Source organism: Colius striatus, chromosome 6 (genome assembly GCF_028858725.1).
Source record: "Colius striatus isolate bColStr4 chromosome 6, bColStr4.1.hap1, whole genome shotgun sequence".
Lineage (NCBI taxonomy): Eukaryota > Metazoa > Chordata > Aves > Coliiformes > Coliidae > Colius > Colius striatus.
This window is the reverse complement of record NC_084764.1, coordinates 23,718,712-23,745,457: the sequence shown is the minus strand read 5'-3', so window position 1 is coordinate 23,745,457 and position 26,746 is coordinate 23,718,712. Positions and strand designations below refer to the sequence as shown.

Below are 26,746 nucleotides of genomic sequence, written 5' to 3'. Positions count from 1 at the left end.
AACAAGCTATTTCCATTTAAAACAACACACTGACATCAGTGGGATCCATCTAATCACATCCAGAGTTTCTGTAGTTGAAAATTTCTGGTTTTGAAAGTTTCTGGAGTTTCTGTTATTGAAAATAACTTTCTAGAATGGAGAAGCTAATCTCAGAAATCATCAGCATGCACCACTTACAAACTTCTTACACTATGTCACTTCCCCCTGAAAGTGGCATTCTTTTACACTTTATCGGAAAGTGAATTTTGCTAAAAGTAAATCTCCAGTTATTCCTGAGTCAAATACTGCAAAACAGCAGACCGACAGGAGACATTCCAATTCTAACACATTTGGGCAAAACTACCAACATGCACTGAAATAATTCTTCCTCTGAAATAACCACAGATAATTACATTTACATCCACAGAGTTAAGAATAAGTAACTATCTAATACGACCTTCAAAATTAAAACTAGCCTACTGTTATATATAAATCCAGTAAAATATACAAATGCACCTAAATGCCTATATTTTTTTATTTATTGGAAAGGGTGATAGAGACTGTCAGTAATATGATTTCTGTATTTAAAAATGCTGATTTACCAGTACAGTAATGCCATGTGACTACCACTCGACTTAGGCACATAAACTATTTTCCCTTTCCACTCTCCACTTTCATGAAAATAAAGAGACTCTGAAGTCTAAATATACATACTCAAAAGCAACCCTAACAATATTCTGCATACTGGAAGAGAAAAACACTGCAGGATCTCGCCAGCAAAAAGAACACGCCAATGAGAAAGGGGGGAGAGAACGGAAGGAAACGGTGTTTGCTCACTCTATGGCGCAGTTTTGCAAGTTTTTGTTTTTTAAGAACTAGTTAATAATACAAAGGGAAAGAACTGGTGGCCTCCAGTGTGAACATTAGTATGTATTTTTTAAATTGCAAAAAAGCGTCATATAAAGTAAGAAACACCACTTACCTGTCCCACCCCCACTCTCAAAACTTGGTGAACTCCATGTTTCAGCAAAGTTTCTTGGTGGCTATGACATCTCAAGACAAGAACAGGCTGGACCCCAAGCAGTAAGAGCATATTAGGAGGGGCTGAAATTGGAAAAAAATATTATATACCTTTTTCATATCTTACGTACAGTGAATCATAAAATCTGTAACTGAGTAGGTCACCACAGCAGTTACTTCTGTAGACTGGAAATACTGGTATTGTGGATTTAGAGTATCTAGTTTAGTGAGATCTTGACGTCGTTACTTAAAATGACAGATCTTAGACAATTAAATCACAAATAAACTAACCTCCACTTCTCAGAAAAGTCCATGAAAGTAGGCATTTTTGTAACGATTATGGGAAAGCTAACCTTAACGAAGACAGAGGAATGACTCTTACTTACAGGATTCACTAGTTATAATTGAAAAACAGATCTTAAATGTCAGTGACCTTTAATGAGTTTACATCAAATACCTTAAATAAGACATAGTGGGTCTGGTCTGTCAAAAATCATAAGGTACAACTTGCACTCAGTCTTATACAAATTTCTAGTCACTTTTCTGTAACTAAGGTATGGTGGAATCAATATGAGATGAGGGTACGGCAAAGTACCACAGCCTGACACAAAGAGGGCTCTATAGAGCTCATCATTTTTTCATGGTGTAGGTTAATAATTTTTCTTCTTTCATTCCCAGCCATCGAGAGAGAGGAACAGAAAACAACTCATTTGTACACAGAACAGTCACAGTATGTCACAGGGTATCAGCTGCTCAGGGAGCTCACTTTTCATCTCAAAAGTAGTATTTCCTAGAAAGATAGCTCTTTCATCACATCCTCAATGGTTCAGGAGAGACAAACAAAAGTCACCACCAGCAGAAGCATTAACAACTTGTGTTATGCATCAATTAAGAACATAAGACTCATCTGGGGCTCCCAATAAACTACCATGAAGCATTCCAGAAAATCTTTAATTCATAATGACTAATAAAAGAAACAGCTTCTTAAATACACATATAAGGTTAGTGAGCCCCAGGATCTTGTAAGATCTAAAGTAACGAATGCTGGGAACTCCAAATACAGACAACTTTAGATCTTAATACACAACCCCTCACCAAAGTATTGTGATGCAAGCAGTTACAGAAGGCATGTTAAACCATACACTAGTGGATGAAAGATCTTAAGAATTGGTTAAAAGCAGTCTTTTAATTTTGTTCTCAGAACATTATCTATTTATTCTGCTTAAAGAAATGAGAAGGAACAGTATCACACATGTTATACATGGACTGTGGGAATGGGGGGAGTGGAGAAAGGAAATGAGAGAATGAAACTTTAGGGTGCAGAGAAAGTGCAATCTGACATATTGCTCTATAAATAAATAAATAGAAAAATGTCAAATAAGTAGGTTTAAACCTTAGCTTAGAGCTACAGTGTGAAGACCTAAAAAAATCAACCAATCGAGCCTTTTAATCTCTTAGAAATGCAACGGACATACAATTTGCGACAGCCTCTTCCAATTTCTCAAAACCAAGAACTCATCAATGTCAATCTCCAATGGATACTTATCTATAAACTTAGAGAGCTCCCCCTCAATGCTATACAGCCATACTGTGAAAGGAATAAGAAATGCAATATAGCACAGGATATATTTTCTTCCTTGTGCACTACCACTCTTGGCTCCTCAAAGCTGTAGAAAGCACTCCAACAACTTGAAATATTTACATAACTTCAAAATTTATGCAATGCTAATTCCTCTGGTTCCACCACACAAGAAGTAAGTAGATTTTACTCTCATCCATAGACAACAACAACAGAAGTGAAGATAAGGTTCCAAAACCTGTGGTCATACAATACATCAAAATCAGATCTAAGCCTCTATTTCCAACTGTAAACTGCAATGAATAAGCTTTGTAACCACACTAAACCTTTATATTCTAACCCAAACTCATCCTAATTCCATTAATCACCTAATATAGGTAGTAAGAGACAGAAAAAAGAAAACTAATCAGTCACTAGTCCTCCATCAATTTACCTCAGGACTTCTGGCAAACACATCCTTAATAATTTTGCAGGATCAGGTCCCTTTTTCCTTGTCCAGTTTCCTTTTCAAAGTTCAAGATCCCTCTCAGAATCTATCATTAACGTCAAGATTCCTGAATAATTATTCCTCAAGAAGCCTCCTCCTCCGCAAGCCAAAATGTATCATCCCTAGAATTTTGTTTTTAGCAACCCTTGCAAAGGTGTTAGATATTTTAGACACTAGTCATATTGGATAATCAAGTTGAGAATTTTAACTGAATCTTTCTCAGCACTCTCTTAAAGTCAGGCTTGTAAGCTTTCTCAAACTGGCTACTCCAAAAAAATTACAGCCTTCTGACTGTTTCAGATAAGACATTTATGACTTTGTTTGCCACGAACACACATATAAACATGAAGAGTTTGGTTCAGTTGGGCATAAACTGGGGCTTAGCACTACTGCAGATGCTCCAAGTGTTCCACCAGGCCTCCGGTGGCTGCTCCAATAAGTGATGGTCTGCGTACAAGGTACACCTCTCACTGGGGACATCTTGCGTATCTGTCTACTTATCAAATGTTTCATGTATGGACACAGTAGAATAAAGCTCTGAGAGAATGGATTAGCTAATATCAGTATTCTGATCAACTGTGGTGGATGAAACATCAAGGCCTGGTTTTGACCATGATTTGCTGTATGAACTTGCAAAAGGAGTTTACACTCTCCTTTGCTGTATTTTCCATGAAATTACAGGATGCATTGTGAGATTCAACTGAAGAAAACTATGACTAATACAACCTGTACCATCTAGCACTTGTCCATTTCTCCAGATAAGACAGTCCCTATAAAGACAGTGGCTATTCAGTTATGAAGTGTTAGGAGAATTAAGATAACAATAATTAACTTCTACAAACCAAAATATATACGTGCTGCAACACTTTGCCAGGTTACTTTTAAGCTTTAGGAAGGTCACATTACGAAGAGGTGCAACCTACTTCTACACAGTTCAGGAAGTTCATGGGTGCATGATAATGCAGATAATTAATATGTGTAGGTAAGATATGTAAACCATCATATAAACTCTACATTTTCAATAAGACATAAGTCATCAAAAACTGGTAATTCCAATCAGTAATATTTAGGGTCTTGTAAGACAAACTAAGAAAACATTCACAGAATCTTAAGAACCAGAAGGGATCTTGAAAGATCATCTAGTCCAATCCCTCTGCCACAACAGCACCACCTAGAGTAGATCACAGAGGAACTTGTCCAGGTGGGTTTTGAGTAGGGCAATGCTACATGCTGAATCCAGACTTTCCAAACAACTAATTTAATTTACTTCAACATTTGAGGCAGTTATATCCTGCGATGAGATTACAGTTGTGAAATTCAGGTGAAGTAATCTGATTTTTGTCATGGTAACCTGACAAAAATTGTCCTTAACTGTAGCAGCTAAAACATCCCAAAATACACAAAAAACCTCTAATGAAATTAACCCTTCAAAATGCAAACAGTACTATTCATTCCAAACCTCACTCAGGATTCCACATTTGCTCCATTTAAAACAGTTACAGAAAATCTAGTCCAAAATTTGAAATTCAAGAACCTACTTAAGAACTTAGTGCATAAATCCATGCCTTTTACATCGTACTTCAAATTAACTCTCCGAATCACAGAAGTACACGAAGGTTTCACTGAAACATCTCTGTATTTCCATGAAAAAATATCCAACTTTCTCTGCACAAGCACAAAAAAAAGAGATTGTAAAATTCTGAAACTTACCTGTAACATACCAACTATTTCAACTTTATTAAAAAAGATGAAAGAATGAAGTGTTGAAAGCATATTTTCCTCAAAAACTGAGGGAGTGGGTAGGACCATATCTTGAATATACTGTACTCTGTATGTCTGATGTATTTTTTGCTTCAGCTCAGGATCAGATATAGGAATCACCTCTTTAAATTTTGCTGTTTTAGTCAGAAATTCCCTGTGTTTCCGTGACTGCGATAAAGACGGGTCATATTCTAGGCATCCAATTACGTCCATTATACATTCCTCGGAAAACATGACTTCAAAAAGTGCAGTTCTGTTCAAAAGGAAAATTCCCTTGATAATTTCATATAAGTGGTGTAGTCCTTCAATGTTCTCCAAGTCTTCGCACACATGAAAAATTTCTAAGAGCTTCTTAATATAGCCCTCATTTTCCAGTGCTAGCGCGAGTTTTTCACGACGTAATGGTGAAGGCAGTGAAGATGCCACAAGTTCTGCAATTTCTTCTAGTCGACTTAATTCACAAGATGGCAACTCTAGACCTGGTGATGACATATCATCGAAACGTTCTTCCTCAGATTCATCAACAAGATCCTGAGTAATATCGACAGAGGGGTCTTTGCCTTGAACCTACAAAATAAGTTGTGTTCAAAGAAAGTGGAGTTTAATGTTAGTGCTACTTGAACACTTTTTGAAAAATACCATTTAAAACGTCACATCCTTTTTCTTTGTATGGCAACAAATAGAAGTGCAAATGTATGTTTGATATTAAGTACAACTGGTTTGGAAAACAAGAGATAATAGAAAAATCTCTTCAAACAGGCAGCTTTACAAGACTATTTCTACATTAGCTATTTCATTCTATTTGTTTTCTATAAAAAGGAGGAAGAATAAGGAAAAAAGCCACATTTTCTAAGTACTTCAAATAAAAAAGGAAATCCATAATTACTAGTGTGCACCATTTGTTTCCAGTCTTTATCTATAGGCTATTCAAATGCTCTTGATGTTTTTCAGAGATTCTGCTACCTCAAACAGAAGAGAGTCGTCAGTCTTGTTAATGTAATTGTTGTTTTTAGTTATGGACAGCTGCACGTCAGAGTCTGTTACTGTGCACTTGCTAAATCCTTGACAGAAGCACAGAATCCTCTCTTAAGAACAGAAACCCCCAAATTAATATTAACAAAACAGTAGTGAAATCTGGAGCTGTCAGAGAAACAAAGCACAGGACCTGCAAAGCTCCTCAGAGATACAAGGAAACTGTGGAAAGTACAAATTAGTGAAAAGACACAGATGCTTGGGCAACAGAGTGTTTCAGGTTTAAGGACATCTTAGTTACAGTAGCTGCTTGGAGTGCGATGTGCTAAAATCCAGACAGGCACTGATGCCTGTAACAGTAGAAGGTACTGTTCTTTTCAGTCTTGAAAATCAGCCAAAAAAATCAGTGATAAATAATTTTTCATGGATAACAGTAAGCCTATACTTAGATTAAAATCCGAAATGCTGTTAAAACTCACATACCATTCTGCTTCTACAAACACTTCCAGTGTAAGTTTTCCTTTTAGAAGCAGCTCATTAAAGATGAGGAACTTTAAGATCCTTAAAGCACACTAAACACAAATACAATACACTGATTTCTTGCAAAAATATTAGATCTTTACATGAGGCTGAGGAAGTTGGGCTTCTTATCTGTGTATTTCCCAAGAATACAATTTCCCCCTTCCCTCATTTTGTTTGTTCCTCGCTTCCAGTCCTTTGCCTACTAGGGTTCCTGGAACTGTTTCTGTACTTATTTACATAAGTTTCTGCACTTATTTACATAAGTAGTAAACTGTTGAAAAGACTCATTCCTAAAAAAGAAATGATCTATACATATGAAAGTACGAAACCAGATTTCTTTTGCTTTACTTATGAAATCAGTGAGAATAAACTCCAAAAGATGGAGAGAGCTAGATGACTGTCAAGAACAAATGGAAAAGTGAATTCAACAAATTTAGAGAAATACCACCTAACATAGCATAGATATTAAGCAGAGTTGTAATGGAATTAAAAATCCAAACAAGAACTAACAAATTGAAGTCGCATCAGTGAATATATCAATGGAATTTTTTTTTTGTATTGGACAACAGTTAGTATCTGACTAAATGTTATCCAGAAACAATACTGATTCTGTGCAATATAGTCAACCAGTCATAACTGGTTAAGCATGAGTTAATCAATACATATTAAAACATACACAATTTACACATAAATTGTTTGATTTCTTTAAACTGTAAGAATTATAGCTCTGAGGTAATAATGCAGAGAGTTCCTAACTGCAATTACTGTACCAATCTTTCATATGCTGGCAATCAACAGAGGCATACTGTCACATTTACACTGAAAAAAGTTCTGTTGAGAAACACCATATCCCTCTCATTTGACACAGAAAAATGTGGTAACAAAAGTGTAAGATACGGTTAAATCCATGAGAAACAAATAAAATTTGCTAAGATCTCAAATACATACTTCTCTCTACAATAAACTTTGGATAGCTAACCTTTTCTCTTCTGATTAACCTGGAAACTGAATGCTTTAAAACTTTTTAAGCATTCATTTTAAGCTAAATTTCCTAGAGAAATAGAAGAGTTAAAAAGATCCATTAAGTAAAAAGACCTGAAAATGGTCTAAAAAATACCTCAAACATAATTTCATATCAAATTTCTGGAGGAAGGATAAAATTTAAAACTGAAAAATGCAAAATTTGAGGGAGGTGGCTAAAATGACAGTTTTTACTTCCTAACTGCTGTATTCAGGTTCACATCTTAGAACAGTCTAAAAATTCTGAACACAAACATTAGATTTACTTTGTCTCAATCTTACATTTATTAAACTTACCTGACATATTTTTTCCCATATTTCATCACATCCTGCTTTTTCTTGAAAGCTAAGTGCCAAATCATAATTTTCAGCTTCAGACCACACAATCAAGGTATCCTTTAAAGAGAGGAAGAGTATTTTCAGGCAACGCATTTCAAATTTTACAAACCTGAATAGTATCTAAAGAGTAAAACTTTAAATAAAAATGTCTTGACACCTAATGACAAGGACCATATTACAACACAAATGTAATCATCACAATCATAAGATTTTTATACATTCTGAGGTTCTTAGGATTAAAAACACTTCTGCCTAAGTCAGAATAAAGAAGTTCCAGAAAGATACTGAAAGTTGTAGTTCTTAATTCAGTTACCATAATATTAATATTGTATTAAATTAATATTAATATTGTAAATCACAGAATCATAGAATGGTAGGGGTTGGAAGGGATTTCTAGAGATCTAGAATATGCACTTCTACCTCAGTTCATCCTCTGCTAAAACATGGTAACAAAAACAAGACATTTTGGGCTTTACTTTTGTTCGATTGGTTGTTTCTTAAATCTTGTTTCAATTGGACTATGTAAAGCTACATATATTTCACAGGATGAAAGTTACATCATTTTTTTCATTTTTATAGGCCACAGAAGACACTTTGCTAATGCATTAACAACTGCTTAAAAAGCATGCCTACTAAAAAGAACAGAAATGTGAATATGTACACAGTTAACTGCCTAAGAGTATGCACATCTATTATGTTGAATCATGTACACCACTTTTACCGATTCCAAATGAATGTTTTGCCCCAGATTTTGAGAAGTTAGTTGAAACTCCTTAGCTATGTTTACTGCCCAGACATTTAAACTCTCATCTGCTTATTGGAATAGTTCAAGAGCTTATCAGAGCCTTCATACTGCATGCAAACACAATAACATGGAAGTGGAAACTGGTGCTGCAAACAGCAATATCACACACTGATAAGGTATTTGATGCTAAATAACTGCTAAATAGTCTGCTAAACAACTGGTAAAATACAAAAATCAAACAAACACAAAAAGAGAGGAAAATTTAACCTTTACATATTGAATCAAGTTTTATCGTCTAAGTCTTTTGCCTTCCTATATATATATATATATATATATATCTCCTCATAAATGTGCATTATTTCAGTTAAGTATTAAAATATCCATTTACTCACTAGGACAAGAGATCTGAGAATTCTTCTACCTGTATTTCAATGAGAAGTATAAAATAGAGTTGTTTTTCTTCAGTAAGTATAGCGCCTATAGTGATTATTCCTAATATTTTAGATAGTTGCAAAAGCACTACAAGTTGCCAGACATTTATGAAGTTTAAGATAACATATTAAATAGGCTTAATTTCTTTCAAATATTAAAATTAACACTGAGGATAAAGAGAAATATTACATTTAGATTTCAATATTCACTTATTAGAAAACTCCTTAAACTAAGCTATCATCTGAACACCACCATCAGCTAGCTCTGCTAGGATTCAGTCAAGCAACACAATATAATCAATTTGCCATTACCAGAGCAGCTATCCTGCTTCAGAGGCACTAATGGTTTTACTTGCAAATGGCAAATAGTTTACCTTTTCCTTTTCCAAAGGGTTGAGGAAGAGGTGGTACACAGAAGAAGGGGATTTAGGAAGACCACCTCCAAAATACAAAAGGAAGAAGAAAGTAACAATTAATAGTTTATTCTCTACAAGACAGGTCATGGTGCAAATACTCTGGTAGTAACAGATTGAAAGCACCTAGTACTGCTGATAGCACTAAACAGCAGTTTACAAAAATTTAGAAATGGAAAGTCTAAACAAATTATTTTTTTTTTAGTTGTCTTTTAAAAACAATATGTATCTTACTGCAGCATTCACTGTGGGAATCCGGTTCAAAAATCTAATATACTCATCTCTGCAATTAGTATTTATACTGCTGTAATTTTCAAGGCCACTGTCTCATCAGCTTCCCACTGAGTAGCATTTATATTATTTAAAAACAACCACCCTAACACTAAATCTTAAGGAGACCCTAGTAGAACTTGGAACATTCCTATCTAATTACATTTCTTTTTAAGTGAAAATGGTTAGGCTTCTAAGCTAGCCATTTCCAAAAGAAAAAAAAAAAAACAACAACATATTTTCTTCTCAATACAGAACATAACTAACAAATAGGGAAATGACTAAAAGAACACAAATAAGGATAGTGTTATTCACATTAACTGCTCTAAGCAGACTAAACAAAAGCTCTAAGTCTCAGCAAAATCCAGCACTGGTCCAAGACAGGTTTCCCTGTCAGTTTTCTTCCTCTGGGGAGAAAGGGATGGAGCGAAGAAGGCGGGCAGAGAAAAATGAAACGGAAGACACAAAGACAAAGCTGCCCTTGAAAACTATAGTCACCAATGTATAGAAGGGTATTCGGTCATAGTATAGCAATTGCTCTTGTTAAACAAGATCTACTATCAGACATGAAAGTTCACACAGTATTTTTTTACCTCTACATATTCTGATTAATTTTTAATTGCTTCTTCTTAGGAATGCAAAAAAAAAAAAAAAAAGCTGAAAATACTTAAGCAGAACAAGCTTCAAATTTGATTCATTACTATTAGAAGAGTATTTTCCAACTGCCAACGTTAACAATTTCAAATAATTAGTTTTCTTATCACACAAGGATTTCGTATTATAGATTAGTATCAGTGCCTCAAGAGAAGTCTATCAATTGCTACTCTTCAGATCTATAGCAAGAGAGTATTTGTTTGTACATCCTTTCTTGCCTCAAAGTGCTTTTAAAAAGATAGCCCAAAAAAAAAGTGAGAACAGCACTTCACTCCATTGCAGAGTGTACAGCTCAATCACTGTTAAGTGCAGACAGTTATTAATGTAATTTCATTTTCTTAATCCTACAAAGCATATTTATACTGATCAAAAAGAGCAGTAGAAGACTCATACATGTAGGAAGAAGTGATTGAAGGAAATTCTAGATGTAGATAAATAAAAGTCTAGTTTCTGCTTGTTTTATTTAAGAAATCTTTTTATGTGTTTGATCTGAAATATCCTCAGTGTAATTTGAATCCACTAACTACTTGGAGGCTCTCAGCTATGGAATAACACTATCTGTTGCGTCCAAATGCCAAACATTACCTCTTGCAACTCCAAAAAGCAACTGAAATTTCTCAAGACTGCCTCCTCCATTCCAAGAGAAAACAGGAGTGTGAACAAACATGCTTAGTAATATTACCTATATGTTAGAGAGGTAAGGAGATGAGTCCTGCACATTACCGCTCTATGAGCAGTCTTCAATCTTCTATGATTCAAAAAAAGCAGTTCCAGTTCAGTTTGATCAAAAATCATGTCTTTTTTTTGCATTACACACAAAATGTCAGACTCCAGACAAGGATTGGATGGGATAACTAAAACAACATCTTTAGCATACCTTTAAACACTATTATAACATGAAACTGCAGTATTAGTTCACACAATGCAGTTATGATTTAAGACATAAACATCGACAAATGTTCTAGCATGGAAGACTTTTACAATGAGTGCTCTGCAAGAATTTGGCTCCTCACACTTTTCAATATGTGTTAGTTTTTGGTAATATCTCTTATTTAATAGAAAGACAACCAGGAAACTATTTATGTGGAGTTCATGATCTTATTCTGAGTTTGAAAATCATTTGCTGCTTCACAAAAAATCCCATTTACAATAGTGTCACCTGGATGTGTCACCACTACCTTAGCCCATACAAAATCTGCTGTCTTCACAAGAGCATCTAAATAAATTCCTCTTCTTTCATATTATTGTTCATTAAGACTACTTAGATATAATCAGGAATTCTTAATTTTATGCTAAAATGCTGAGAATAGTCTCTTTTTAGAAGACCTATGTATTTAACCTTCCCATAAAGAGGTATTCATCATTTTTACCACCAGAGGCTGACTTCTTGCACTCTTATCCTTATAAAGACAGAGCCTGACACAGAACTTCTTCAGAATACACCTGGCATTTCTCTGCTGTTTGTATTTGTTGGCTGTATTAAGTCCATATGAAGCAAGTTTTGGTTAGTTAAAGGCTGTCACAGAAGCACTACTGTGTGCTAAATCTTTATTTGAAACTCCATTCCAAAGAAGCTAACTTTCAAAAATACTACTGCAATAATTTAAGCCAGGAAGCAGGGGCAATTGTACTAAAGGGACAGGGCTTTAGCATCTACCACATGATTTCTCATCACTTTTTGAAATCATTTCCACAAGGTTTACTAGAAAGGTTGTGGAATACACACTACCAGTCTTAAGTTCTCACCATAACACACATCAGAAGTCATGCTTTTATTAGAATGTTACATCACTTCTACTTAACTATTGGCATGTTGATTAGTGGGTGTGTTGCTCAGCATTCATCCAATTATTTCTCATGTACAACAGATTTAAGATTTCTTTCCTACATGACAAAATTAAGGAAACTGCTATTGTTTGACAAACCCTCCCATCCAGGGGAGATTCACATCCAAGGGGAATACTAGTCTTGCGTGTAGCTCCAAAATATTTTCTTGGCATCCATACAAGATCTAGGCAACTCTCAAGAAGTAGCTATCACCCAGATCAGTCTTTCATAAATTCTTGCTTTCTGTCTCAAAAAGTAAACTAATCTCTTCTTACAAGCCCTAACATGATTCAGCCTCTGACACTTTCCTGGTCTCCACTGGATATTCAGTCGAGGAAGGTTGTTTCTCCCTCTCTGGGATTGCTTGGTTGCCAGTCTTCCTCATCTAAGACCTTACAGTGTTTACAGTTACAGATACTTTCCTGGACAGGCCAAGCCACCTTTCAGCATCTTCCTAGCTCATTATTTCCAATCAGAAGTACAGCTTCCTAAACAGCTGATTATGAAACAAACTACTGGCATCACCCAGCTTTTTTAAGTTATCACGATAGATTGCAGAATAATCTTCAGGCTAAAAAAACCTGCCCAAGTAATGTAATATAAAATTTTGTTTCTGCATTTGCTTTTGTGTATTTGTTCACCTAGAAGCTGGATGTTTGGATGAGCCAAGAAGCTACCCTAAAACTGGGAATAACACACCAAAGGAACATCCAGCCTTTTGGCAGAAAGTATTGTAATAACTTCTATGAAAGCTCAATGATCATATGTGACTTTTCAGTTAGAGATTTCATAGCTGCATTGCCATTAATTCAATGGAATAAAGTCTGTTTATTAGTTCTTTATCAAAATCTCAACTCACTGAGCTGGTGGCCATACCCAGAAAGAGCAAAAAGATTGTATTTCACAGGAAAACATGCATGAAGGTAAAGGAACACATGACCATTTAAAAGAGATGAACCAACTCACCCCAAAACCAAGAGCAGTCCCCTTATTTCTCCCCTCACCACAGAAAACCACACACTTTCCTTTATTATCTTAGCTACAGGCACAAATTTTATTGAAACGGTTTCACTGCTGGCTTGCTTGGTCTAACAGCAAGGGTAGGAAGTTCATCTTCTCTGAGCCTTCTGACAGTGCCTTTTCAGATCTTTTCAAATTTTAGCTTTGTTATGAGTATCTGCTCTCCATCATTGAAGGACAGTCCCCTTTGAGCTACAAAGCTAGTAGATGGCATGGATGAATTTAAGATCTTGTGAAGAACTGAAAAATGGACCACAAAAGCAAAGGACACAGACATTGAGGTTTGTAGCAGAGGCAAGACTTCATGGCTGTAAAGAACTCAAGTTCTCCTTGTTTCAGGCACAAAAAGGGATCCAATATATACTTCATCACTGGGTTACATGATGTACATGGAAGTATCTAAAATAAAATCAATCGTTGAAGTTTTTACTGTTCTACTGATGAGACATTGATGAAATATATAATTTTCAATATACCCCAGTTCACACCCCTACCAGCTTTCTCTCTAAACAAAAGTATATAGAGGGTTTTTTTCCTTTTATAAGGTTGCATAGGAAGAGGTGTGTTGTCCTAAAATACCAGTGCCATTATTCTTTTTCTGAATAAGCAGCACTTGTTTAAGAATAGCACCTCTGTCACTACCATTCTGGAATTGTGTCATTTTAATCCTTTAAAAAAAAGCCCCACAAAACAAGCCATAAAAACTAGAGCATGGATTGGAATGTGTAAAACAACTTCACTGGACGTCACAACTAAAATATCTTCTACCTTTACTAGTATATTAAGAAAACAACTGAAAACAGAAGAGCAAAATTAAGTTTTCCACGTGTGGCCCAGTAACCCATAGTATAATTAAATTCCACTTCCTGAACAGAATTTGCTTTTAAGTGGTGTGCTACTTACACATAACTAAATACAATATACTGCATCAAAAAAAGTTATGGAATCATTATCATAACATTTTAAAATAAGAATATCAATAAAACTTAACCTATAACTCTCAACAAAAATACAAGTCAGGAGGCTTAGTGGCTGTACTGATGCATATTTTGCTTTCTCAGAATAAATCTTCTGTCTACAAATCATATCTTAACAGAAGCAATATTAGTCCTTTTTCTGAGAAACAGAACATTAGATTTTCAAGTTTTTTTCTTCCTAGCTTGTTTTCCTCATACAGATTCCTTCCTTCTAGTTCTAGTATAAGGAACGATGAGTTTGCCAGGAAGTATACAGTTCGGAAAAAATACCACTAGTAGCAATTCTGTGTTGCAGGATTGGATACATAGATGTATCTGGCTTTCAACTCGCACCAGAGTGACTCTTTACAGTGACAGAAAGATTAATCTAACTTATCCGACTAGTGAAAAGATAGTTAAAAACTGCCTGTGTGTTTTATGCTTTATGGAATTCTCAAACTTGTAGATGGCAGGTAAGTCTGGGAAGACTGGGGACTAGACTGTGGAAACTGAAGCATCTCAGGTCCGTGTTGACGTATGAAAAAGTCCACAAGCAGGTCTCAAGATCTACCTACCAAGTATGCTTCCTCTCCAAAGAGAAAAGCAGACAGGTGCATTTACCATCAGCTAGATCATGATTTATGTGACATAGAGACCTGACTAATCTACAATAAAGAGTAGCCATTGCTTTCAATCCTAAATCAAGAAACTTAAAACAGATAATTGACAAAATTTCACTTGAAGCTCAGGTTCAAAGCATATGGCTTTTGTTATAGGTTGCTGGGTTTTTTAGGGGGCGAGGTTCCATGGATGTTTTACATGCCAAGAGAACAAAAGACAGCAAGGCAAGCTTGTACTCAGGTGTCACATTATTATTTTGATAGCTGTATATATACATATGTATATACACTGAGATGCATAATTTGTTGTATCAACAACTACTGAGACCATGTGTTTCACACTGGCACTAATAATACAGCGTAAGTAGAGGATTCTTTCACAGCCTAAGAACACAGCCTAAACTAAGAACCGTTTATCACAAAGTTATCCATCAGCTTGTTGAAGAACCCAAAGTAACCAGCATAGAAAGTTTCACAGAGATCTTAACACATCTCTCCTTCAACTATAAATTATGTTAGTTGGTCCAATAAAAGTTTTTTTTCTTTTTACAAGTCTCATGTCAGCCTACACAAAAGTCAGAACTCATCAATATATTCCATTAAATATCCAAAGTGCCCACAAGCCTCGTGCAAAGTATGTCACAGTAAAAAAAAGCTCCAGTGTATTGCTATATCCCTTTAAAAGAGAATGTACATTCATCCTAACAACAAAATTGAGCTAAAAGCCTGGTAAGACCATAATGCTGAAAAGTTACTTTAAAGTTTTAAGTTTTACATTTCTAGGAGATTTTTCTTGAAATTTTATGAGTGCAACTGACAACTGCAGGGAAACTCAAAAGTTTCTGAAATTATCTAGTCTCTATATTAGGCTGCCATTTCACCAACAGCTGAGGTGACTCAAGTGTCATTCTGCAGCGAAAAAGGAACTCTCTTGCTCACTCTTCCATCTCACAGTTTCACAAACAGATCTCATGTGAGGTGACCTGAACTTGTGCTGATGTAGAATTACCAGGTTTTGAAGAGAGATTTGGAGTACTAAGTTGACTTTCTTGTGGTTTAGTGAGTTTAAGCAGTTCTATGAACAGTGCTAGAAAGAAGCAACTCCTCCTTTCACCTGCCAACCTCCAAGTTTCACTCATGAAATCAGGTTTAAATACTGAACTTGTCTTTCACTAAAGAAAAGGGTAACTAGGTCTCATCTGAAATATAATGTGCTACAAAGTAGGATTAATGCAAACCTCGAGAAATATTTTGTATTTCTAATGCTCAGAGCAGATCCCTACATTCAACCTGTAGTAGATACTGCTTTTCTTAGATAATACGAACAATTCACCTGCAAATATAAATTTCTGTCTATGCAGTATTCAAAAGCTTTAACTGCACTTTTCTTTCTCCATTACACAAGGTGTGCAGTGCTGTTAGAACAGATTCATATTTAATATTTTTATTTCTCTAACCATGTTTTCATAATCACCAGTATTGATTTGCACAGTGCTAGATTACGTGTTTTACCCAGAGCAGCAACAAAGCACAGATATGAAATGCTCTGGTACTGACAGTCATGAGAGGTGGTTTTCACCAATCTTACAACTTTATGTGTGCTTCAAGTAGGCTTCATGTTTGATCTGGCATAAAGCCTGTTGATACAAACTTTCCCCTCAATACTCTTTGAACAGATTCAAAACAGTAAAGTAGAATTTACGCTAGATCGGCACTCTATGCCACAGAGCTGTGAAATTGTCAATGTGATTTTAGGAGTCTTAAAGTTCAAGCTACCGCATTGTAGAACCATGACCTCAAGCTAGTCAGGATCATAACTAAGAGTTCACTTGCTTAGCATTTTTTATGGTCTTGTCCTTTCTTACTCCCCACAATCGACTCTCCACCCTACAATGCCCTTACTAGTTGCTCAGTACAGAGTGTTCATACAGTGAATTATATCAAGGAACTACAGAATTGTATCAAAGGGCAGATACAGGTTAATTTTTCCCAGGAAGGACATTTTCAACTCAAACAGAATCTCCTCATTCCGTTCAACACACAATCCTACAAACAGCTGCAATCACAGAACCACTGGGACTATCTGTGAGTAAAACTACAGTAAGTCTATGCTTAAGTATTAAAGCCAAAGTCTGAAGAGTATTTTCATATCTGAGCTGTATCTGATGGGATTTTAGCAAGTCTGAGCTGACCAGAGAGGCAACAAAATCCAATCTGGTTCAGCATTTCTAAACTTTTAGGGGTAATTCATAAAAACATAAGAACTGCAAAGTTCAAGACCTACAGTTTACTTCTTACTCATGTCACTACCATTTTTTAGGGGCTTAGGGTGTACAGCTCAAATAATTTAAGTAAGGTGCAAATTTAGAGGTGAGGAGTTGCTTTTATGTATGCAGAATGCTTTGAAGCAGCAGTAACACATATCCATCTTTGAAGTAAAAGCCAAGCAAAGGAAAACATGCAAATAGCTTTAAAACCTTCTAGTTTTCTCTCAAATAAAATACATTGAAAGTTGTAGTATCGGAAATACAAAGGAAAAAAAGCCAGATGATATTAAGTTTCAGATACTATAATCCTCAGGAATCTCAGCTACTTTTTGACTTTCACAACTATGCTTTGTCTGATTATCCCAAAGCATAATTTGGTGTAGAACAAAGTGCAGGCTGTCTACATAACTTCACAAAAACACAGAGAAATAATGAAAGTACATGTTCCTTGACATGCATAAAAATGTTGAAAATTACTTTTTCTATTTTTTGTACAAGAATATATAATTTGCAATAGAGGCAAATAAAATATTGTATTGCTGAAGCTAAAGAACTTGCCTTTTAACATAAGAAAACAAGTGTGTGTTTACCTGTTGCTTCTGGTATGCCGTGTTTGGGTTAATTTTGGACTCCAAAAGAAGAGAGCCTAGAAAAAAAAAAGTTTATTTTATTAACATGTGTACTAAAATTTCAATCTCTACAGGAATGTTCTGATCACTCTTTCCTCAAGTAAGTATTAACACCTTTCCTCTCAAAAATAAGTCTGTTCAGCCCACATGGTACAGCTTTATATTTTATTTTTCTCCTCCAAGATACCATTCAGACAGTACAGAACATTCAGGGTGGTCTAAGGACTGTATTTCTTCCCTTCTTGCTGAGTAATGATTTTTCCATGGAAAATTTTTAGAGGTATAAAGTCCAAAAAAAAAAAAAAAAAAAAAAAAAAGGCACACAAAAAGCATCACAACTGTATTCCATAGATCACTTACTCTTGTTTTGTACAGAATTTGCTAGTCACATGGCATTTTCTCTTCATAAATACACTTTCATTAGCTTGCTGAAAAGCATATCTAGAAACTCCCACTTAAGAGCCACAACCTTTGTGATGGCAAATACCAAAAAAACTTCAGGCAGGATAAACTTGGGAACAATGGTTTCACAGCAGCTTACACTGACTTAAGACACAGAATTGGAATTCCATCCTCATGTCTGTGTTTTCTTGCTCTTCCTTGTGCATAAGTGTTAGTGTTAATACAAGTCACATTTAAATAGTTCAGATGGTTGATCCAGATGATAAAACTGCTTTTATTTTTAATTCAGTCGCTTCCCTCACCAACCTTGCTGCTCAGATGCCAGTACATGAGGGACTCTTCAGAGCCAGGACTTCAATTCACCTATCTGCAGAGCTTCACTCAACATACATGAAGTACTGACAAAGTAACTTGCATAGTCAGTCCTGTAATTAAAATATAAGGCTGCAAGCACTCCTTTAAAAAGGTGTTTGTCCATTCATTTATCTGCTTAAATGTATTCCTTAATGAGAGCCCACACTTTCATTAAGAAAAAGTTTCAAGTTTCATAAATATAGTTCTAAGGCAGTCTTAGATTTTTGCCTGGTTTCAGCTGAGATAGTTAATTTTCTTCCTACCAGCTGGAACTGGGCTACATTTTGGATTTGTGCTTGGAACAATGTAAATAATACAGGGATGTTTTGGTTATTGCTGAACAGTGCTTGCACAGTGTCACAGCTTTTTTCTGCTTCTCACTCTGCCCTGCCAGTGAGCTGTCTGGGAATGCACTGAGAGGCTGGGAAGGAGCACAGGCCAGGGCAACTCACTGCAAGCTGTCAAAGGGCCATTCTATACCATAGGATGTCCTCCCCAGTATATAAACTGGGAGGAGCTGACAAGGAGGCACAAATTGTTGCTCAGGCATCAGTCCGCGGGTAGTGAGCAACTGCAATGTGCGTCACTTAGGTTTGGGGTTTTTCTCCCTTTTTTTCCTCTCTCATTTTTGTTAGTTTCACTTTCATTAATGATTTTTTTATTAGCATATTTTTAGTTAGCAAAGTGTTCTTATATCAATCCACAAGTTTCACCCTTTTTTCCCTGATTTTCCTCCCCATCCTACTGGAAGGACAAAGGAGGAAAATGAGCAAACGGCTGCATGGTGCTTAGTTGCTGGCTGCAGTTCACAGAATCATAGACTGGCAGGGGTTGGAAGAGACCTTTAGAGATCTAGTCCAACCCCCCTGCAGAAGCAGGTTCACCTAGATCAGGTTGCATAGGAACATGTCCTGGCGGGTCTTGAAGACCTCCAAGGAAGGAGACTCCACAACCCCTCTGGGCAGCCTGTGCCAGGGCTCCCTCACCTGAATAGTGAAATAGTTTTTTCTTATGTTTAAGTGGAACTTTTTGTGTTCCAGCTTCATCCCATTACCCCTTGTCCTATTACTATTGACTTTAGAAAAGAGGGATGTCCCAACCTCCTGACACACACCCTTTAGATATTTATAAATGTTAATAAGATCTCCCCTCAGTCTCCTCTTCTCCAGACTAAACAGCCCCAGGTCCCGCAGCCTTTCCTCGTATGAAAGATGCTCCAGTCCTCTGATCATCTTGGTGGCCCTGCGCTGGACTCTCTCCAGCACTTCCCTGATCCCCCTTGAGCTGAGGAGCCCAGAACTGGACACAGGACTCCAGATGAGGCCCCACCAGGGCAGAGTAGAGGGGGAGAAGAACCTCCCTCAACCTGCTGGCTACACTCGATGCATCCCAGCATGCCATTGGCCTTCTTGGCCACGAGGGCACATTGCTAGCTCATATTTAGTTTATTATTAATCAGGACTCCCAGGTCTCTCTCTGCAGAGCTGCTCTGGAGCAGTTTGACTCCCAGCCTGTACTGGTGCATGGGGTTGTTCCTTCTCAGGTGCAGGACTCTGCACTTGTCTTTGTTGAACCTCATGAGGTTCCTTTCTGCCCTATTCTCAAACCAGTTGAGATCCCATTGAATGGCAGCACAGCCTTCTGGGGAATCAGCCAGTCCTTCCAGTTTGGAGTCATCAGAGAACTTGCTGAGGGTACACTCTGTCTCCTCATCAGGTCGTTGATGAAGATGTTGAACAAGACTGGCCCCAGAATCGACCCCTGTGGAACTTCACTGGCCACAGGCCTCCAACTTGACTCTGTGCCATTAATCACCACCCTCTGGGCTCTGTCATTATAGTTAAGCCACAACATATTTATATTACTAGAATATTTGCCAAATATCCTCACAAAATATACACTAAAGAACAGTCCACTATGGAGGCCTGAGAACTGGGAGGCAAAAAACCCAAATTACTTGGATTTGAAAAACATACTTGGAATTAAAAATTCCAAATCTCACAGTAGAATCAACGATGACTAGCTAGTTTTCACTGTCTGAAGAGTACATCAATTATAGAATCCACAACAAAAAACATCCCAAACCAACATTTGTTTACTAAGTATCATGATCCTCAACCTCATAGGTTACATTTACAAAAAAACCCTCACACTCCTTTCCCTGAAGAACTGGTACTAATAGAAGACAACAGAATCATAGAATGATTTGGGTTGGAAAGGACATTTAAAGGTCATTTAGTCACACATCCCCACAATGAGCCGGGACATCTTCAACTAGATCAGGTTGCTCAAAGCCCTGTCTAGCCTGACCTTGAATGCTTCCAGGGATGGGCCACCTCTACGGGCAACCTGTTTCAGTGTTTCATCACCCTGAAAAAAAAAAAAAAGTCTTCCCTATATCTAGTCTGGATCTACTCTCCTTTTAGTTTAAAACCATTACCCCTTGTCCTATTGCAACAGGCCCTGCTAAGAAGTTCATCCCCATCTTTCTTCTGTTCCCTTTAAAGTACTGAAAGGCTGCAGTCACAGCTTCCTGGAGCTTTCTGTTCTCTAGGTCAAACAGTCTCAAATCCCTCAACCTTTGCTCAGAGCAGAGGTGTTCACTTTTCATCATTTTTGTGGCTTTCTCTGGACCCACGCCAGCAGGTTCACGTCTTTCCTGGACTGACAATTCCAGAGCTGGATGCAGTACTCCAGGTGGAGTAAGAAAGGTTACTACTTCATGAATGGAAAAGCTTTACCAAGGATTTTTATATTCATTGGCTTACTCTGTATGTAATAACCAGATACAATTTGTTAATTAAAAAAAAAGAAACTAATTAAGTAACTTATCTGTGATGGCTGCTTCTTCCTAATTTCTAAGTCTGTTGTTCTATAAGAAGCAGCCTTTGCTAATGAAGTTGGCTTGAGAAGCTATTGCCCTCTCTCAACTGCTCTTGCAGTAAGAGCTGTTTACAAAGACACAAGCCAATAGCGTAACTGAACTCAACAGCCCTCAAGAGAAAACAAGACACAATGAAAAAGCAATCTCCCTCCAAAATCACATATACTACCCTTTCTTTTTAAAGAGCTTTTTCCTGCATCAGCTCTGTTAACAAAGCAGTTTATTTCAATACGTGTGACAACATAGCTAAAGAAAAAAACAGAGCACAACAGAGAAGGTATTTAAAAAAAAAATTAACTAAGATGAACCCAATGCACTGTGGCCAGTCCTGGGCTTCAACTTTTTTGTTTGTCTAGTGAACATCTAAAAACAGCACTCCCTTTTCTGTTACGATCACCAGTTATGGGCAGTATTTCACTCTCACTTTCAATTTCAATGCCTCAGCTTCAATTACATGAAGTTTTAGAATACTGTTTTGTGCTATTAACTTGGCTGACTAACTTCTAGAGTCTTTACTGTCTAGAAATTTGTAATAGATTTGCAAATATTAATTATAATTTTGTAAGAACTAAAAACAATAATTTCAATGTTGTATTTTAACTGTTGAACATAGATCTACAGACACAGAAATAATCAAACTAGCAGAATATCATACCTAACTTGAACATCACATTTGACAAAACACTATTTCAAAAAAATATATCTTTAAGACAACTGAATGCAGATGTTTAATCTTCCAGGCTAGACACAAACACTAGAGAATGACTCCTTTACTGGACTTACCACAAAAGAGCATTTCTTCTTCTGTAGTAAACCTGACACTTTACAGGAAACACCAATCAAGCCTTATAAGGCTTAACTTGTTTCTTATTACCAAATGATTCCATTTATTCCTCACCATTCCAGACAACAGTTAGGAAAGTATTAATTTAGGGACACAAATACAGTGAGGCACAAACTGTGCTCTAAAACCTATAACTGCCCGAAATTCATTTTTCTGAAGAATCCGATGATCTATTTGTGCAATTTGTTCCCCAAAAGGGGTTCAATGACCCAAAAATCATTGACCATTCTACTAGTCAGTTCAGCAAGTTTGTTTTCATATGGTAAGTTTTAAAGAATCAGACCCCTTCCTGGCATGAGGTAGTCTTAGGCTTGTTACTTGCTTCTGGGAACCAGGCAACACCAACAAATGTTTGTAACACACATACATTTTTTAGAAAAAGGTTGCAGAAATTTAACATACTGCAAATTAAGTTCTTCTCCATCTGAAGTCAACACCAGTATTGACTCCTAAATACAGCTGAAGATGCTTACTCTTGCATCTGTCATAAGCAATTATAGTTATTTTTATCTTGGTACTATCCTAGAATATGTTAAGACTATGCAGTCTGTTTTACAAAAAATACACTGACAGAATTTCATCTTTATTGACTCAATGACTCTATCCAGAGTTAGGTAAGACCTGAAAACTCACCTTAGGTACAAGCTGTGGTTTTAATATCCCTCCTCCCACAAAGGATGCAAATCTCATTATGTTCACAATTATGGCCTTGAATGAATTTGTAAAGGTAACTGCAAAACATTGGTGCCAGAAAGCAATCATCTACACAGAAGAAAACACTGGTTTGCAGAATTGTTATTTGCCACTGCAATGTTCTACAGCAAAGCAGAGGTTTTGGTTAGTACAGTGACACTGCTCTGTTCTGTGCTGTGAAAGGAATGCGAGTATAGGGAAAGACTCATTCAAAAGAGATTACATATAGGTATACAATGCTATTTTCAGAAATACTTAGAGAACATCAAATATCCCAATCCAGCAGTCTTAAACAATGAATATTTCAATTCAGAGATGTTTTTCACAAGACACACACAGAGATTTAAATTCTGCTGCTACTCAATCACAGAAACCAATCCACAGAAACTTAGGAAACGGCTCAAACTGAGGTCCAAGAATGTGCTCTAAAATCACAAGAGACTATATTCTTCAGTCTAAAACATTTCTGAAGGGTCAAACTCAAACATTAAGGAGAGGGGAGAACCAGGAGAAAAGAAAACAAAAATCCTCCCCATCCCCTGTAGTTTTTCCATTTTAACCCATGGTAAGTATGAAACAACCAAATTTTGAGCGTTGCTTTCCTAAAAATAAATAAATATTTTTAATTCCTTGTATTTGAGGCAAGGTAAAGTAGACTTAAGCCAAATTTTGCCTAATCCTTTTGCCACTACTGCATGGTTACTGGTATCTAGTCTAAAAAAACAGCAACAATGCAGATGCCTACCATGTAGCAAAAGCCATTAAAATACAGAATTCAGAACTGGTGAACTGCAGTTTCTGAATAAAAGTGATTAGATAGCTCTTACAAGAAAGTTGGTAAATATAGTCTCCAATGGGGGAGTTCACTCTGGCTTGTCAAAAAGTTTAGTTACAGGACTTGTAAGCTTTAATCAAAAGCTTAAGCCTTCAAATTAACCCAAGTCAGCTGAACTGAAAAGTTCATTTTAGAACTTTAATCACTTTGGCTCACAACAGAAAATTATCTTAAACCATGCAGTGAAAATCTAGAAGCACTAGAAGCACATAGCCATTATAAGAAAGAGGTAGGCCACAGCAGCCTAAAATACTGTACCAGGAACATGTTCAGAAATCAAAGGCTTCAGATTATACACAGAAACTTACATGGAAGGTGATAATTTGTAAGAAAAGAGTTTACTATTGATCTACTGCAATTCAAGAAGAATAAACTACAGTTAGGAATCATACAAAGAATGTTTTCATGGTTTTAAATAAAAAAAGTTATAAGTTGTTTAAATGTAAAAAAACTTTCAATCAATTCCCTGCTTTAAAGCACAATATCTCATCTGAAAGCAGTTTACGGTATTTCTGTACTATAATAGATTATTATTCCAAATTGCCTGTAATGACTCTTTTAAAGTTTTGTGTCTGGTAGCACTAGGCATCTCTGATAGCAACATAAATCATTCATCTGCTCTCAATTATTTTCTTCTAAGACAGTGTTTAAAAAAAACTCAGCAAACAACCCAAGAAAAAAACCCACTCATATGGATAAAAATATTGCACTCTTACACAGTTCTTATTGCTCCAATTCCATGTGATGGCTTACCTTGAACTTGCCATACTGAATTGTAGTTCCCTTATCAGAACAATGTGACCCTGCCATAAAATCTCAACCACTTGTAAAGCAGCAGAGCCACAAGTCACAGCTGCACAATCGGAAGACTGAACTATGTGCTAGACCATGCCGTCTGCCAAATGAAACTGCTAACTTTGCTGTTGCTCTGTGTACAGCAGAACTGGCCCTTTAACAGAAGTGGGAATTTCCCATTCATAGCTAACATCTCCCATAGCCCTCTCCACTCAGGAAAAGGAGCCCTCAACTTCAGGCAGATACCTAGACTTTCGGTCAGCTTCCCGGATTAAGTCAGGAAGAACATGCCAGTGTGCACAGGATGAATCTCAGCTGTAACGCTCAGAAAAGCTGGTTTAGAAAAGGAGGAAGGAAGAAGTTTCATTGTGGAAAGAGGAGGAGCTGGCAAAAACAGACAATACAAGAATACAATGGAAACATGGAGGCAAACGGTGTATGGGTCAGGTTCCTAGTTATTTGTATGGTTTTGATAACTAGAGAAAAAAAACAATAAATCAACTATTTCACATAGGTAAAAAAAGCATACAAGGGTACACACAAACTGCCTATTACTGAAAACACAAGTTGAGCATTCCCTTTTTCCAAACCATTTGCTCACAAATAAAAATGACTGCATTTGCCTCCAAAATTAGCCCACAATTGACACTAAGAGTAAATAAAATACACATCAAATTTATGATATGTTTACACGAGCAAGTTAAAAAATTAATAGAGTGCACATTTACTCAGGACTGATAGTACCTATTATCTTAAGGACTTAAGCTCTGTTTATTATACAATACTCTTGAAGTGTATATCTGCTGGTTGAGAGGTCAAATGCTTGTATCCTATTAAATATACTTCTGTGTATTTGGTGTAGTCAGTAAGTTTAAGTTCTGCTTTGCTTAGAGTACCTCAGCTATGCCACACAAAGTAACTACTTCATCTTTGTTTTGGGATCGTGTAAAGCAATTTGTATTTTCCTTCTAAAAGACGTTCTTTTATAATAAACTGGCAACAACACTCCAATTCAGGTTCTAATCAGTCTTAAGCATACACATCCCACCAAAAGTCAATAAAGAGATTTTAGCTTGAACGAACTATTTCTTCACAAGCAGCTTATGAATAACAGTTCTTTTCCTTTCTTTTCTAAAAAGAATTAAAAAAATCATTAGGATGTTTTTATTGTATAGAAGACATGACAGTTTTTAAACATGAGCACAGCCAGGAAGGCCCGTATCTACAACAAAATACACTGTAAAGATTATCCAAAAAATGTAGTAATAACATTCTTCTTACCTGTCTCATGCTGAAATTAATTAAGCTTATTTTAATTTTGAATGTTTTCTCTTACACTACCAAGTTGGCCAAATTATAGATGCATTTCTTCAGTGTAAAATAAATAAAATCAATTATCACTGTAACTTTTTAAAGTATAGCAAGAAAACACAAAACCCTGAGATTCAGGCTTATGAGAAGCTCAAATACCAAACCCCTGCTTAGATGAAAGATTGATTCCTCCATATCAGTTCTGATATTTGCTGTACAGATTATTATACGGTTAGTTAGACTTTTTCAAACAGTAAGAGTTAATGATTCCTAAGTTGCTTTTCATTCTAATTCCTAGTTGAAAAAGCTAAATAAAGAAAATTACAAGGTCTGTTGACAGTCACAAGGTACAAGTAGATCTACAGGTCACTAGATAAAGTAGCTACACATTTAATGAAATATTAAGTCATGCACTGACAAGCTTTCCAGTAAAATGGTACATGCTGGGTATTACAAAGTATACATTTTAATATCTACTCTGGTCACAGCAGTCATGAACTCACTTAACCAATAATCAAGACCAGCCCAAACATGTAGTTACAGGGGTAGGCAATACTACTTAACCTATGCTACTGTCATATGTTGTCAGAAAGTGTGAAGGCAGTCAATAATGCACTGTTTTAAATTTATTTACAGGAAGATCTAGGACTGAAAAACTACTATTCCTTTAAAACAAACATTTGTGAAAATACTGTTTCTGTCCATTGTATTATCTTTACTACTACAAAACCTGTACTTTGATAACTATTGATAGCTTTCAGAATGTCTTGCAAAATTCTTGCTACCTACCTAAAGGAGGAGTGAAAAAAAAAGGGTGTTAGCCATGCAATGACCTTTTAAAAATACACCCTAAAAAAACCACGATGTAAGTTTTGAACAACTCCTTTCACAATGAGATCGTTTCCAGAAACATCTAAGGAAGGGCACACCACAGTGATCAGCTTTGAAACTGGAGTACACTTGGCATCTAGTGATATAGATCACTAGATATCAAAACACATATAAGATTGACAACAAGACCTAATGTATTTTGTATGCAAGACAGTGTAGGCACTATGAACCAAATGCCTACTATGCTTGCACTTGATAGCAATCTTCCTTTTCTTTCACATGGCCT

At 36.3% G+C, this 26,746-nt stretch overlaps 1 protein-coding gene across 2 annotated transcripts in view; it reads right to left on the bottom strand.

Moving 5' to 3' along the window:
• PPP4R3A (protein phosphatase 4 regulatory subunit 3A) overlaps positions 1–26,746 on the bottom strand; it is a 45,083-nt gene that overhangs the window by 16,774 nt on the left and 1,563 nt on the right. The window contains exons 1-4 of one of the 2 annotated variants that reach the window (XM_061997827.1): positions 17,473–17,518; positions 9,230–9,294; positions 7,638–7,736; positions 4,776–5,393 (exon numbers count right to left, since the gene is read on the bottom strand). In XM_061997827.1, the coding sequence (XP_061853811.1) occupies positions 4,776–5,318 (543 nt within the window). In that variant the 5' untranslated portion in view covers positions 5,319–5,393; positions 7,638–7,736; positions 9,230–9,294; positions 17,473–17,518. Of the gene's footprint in view, positions 1–4,775; positions 5,394–7,637; positions 7,737–9,229; positions 9,295–17,472; positions 17,529–26,746 lie in introns of those variants that run through there. The other variant, XM_061997826.1, reaches the window with a different exon arrangement.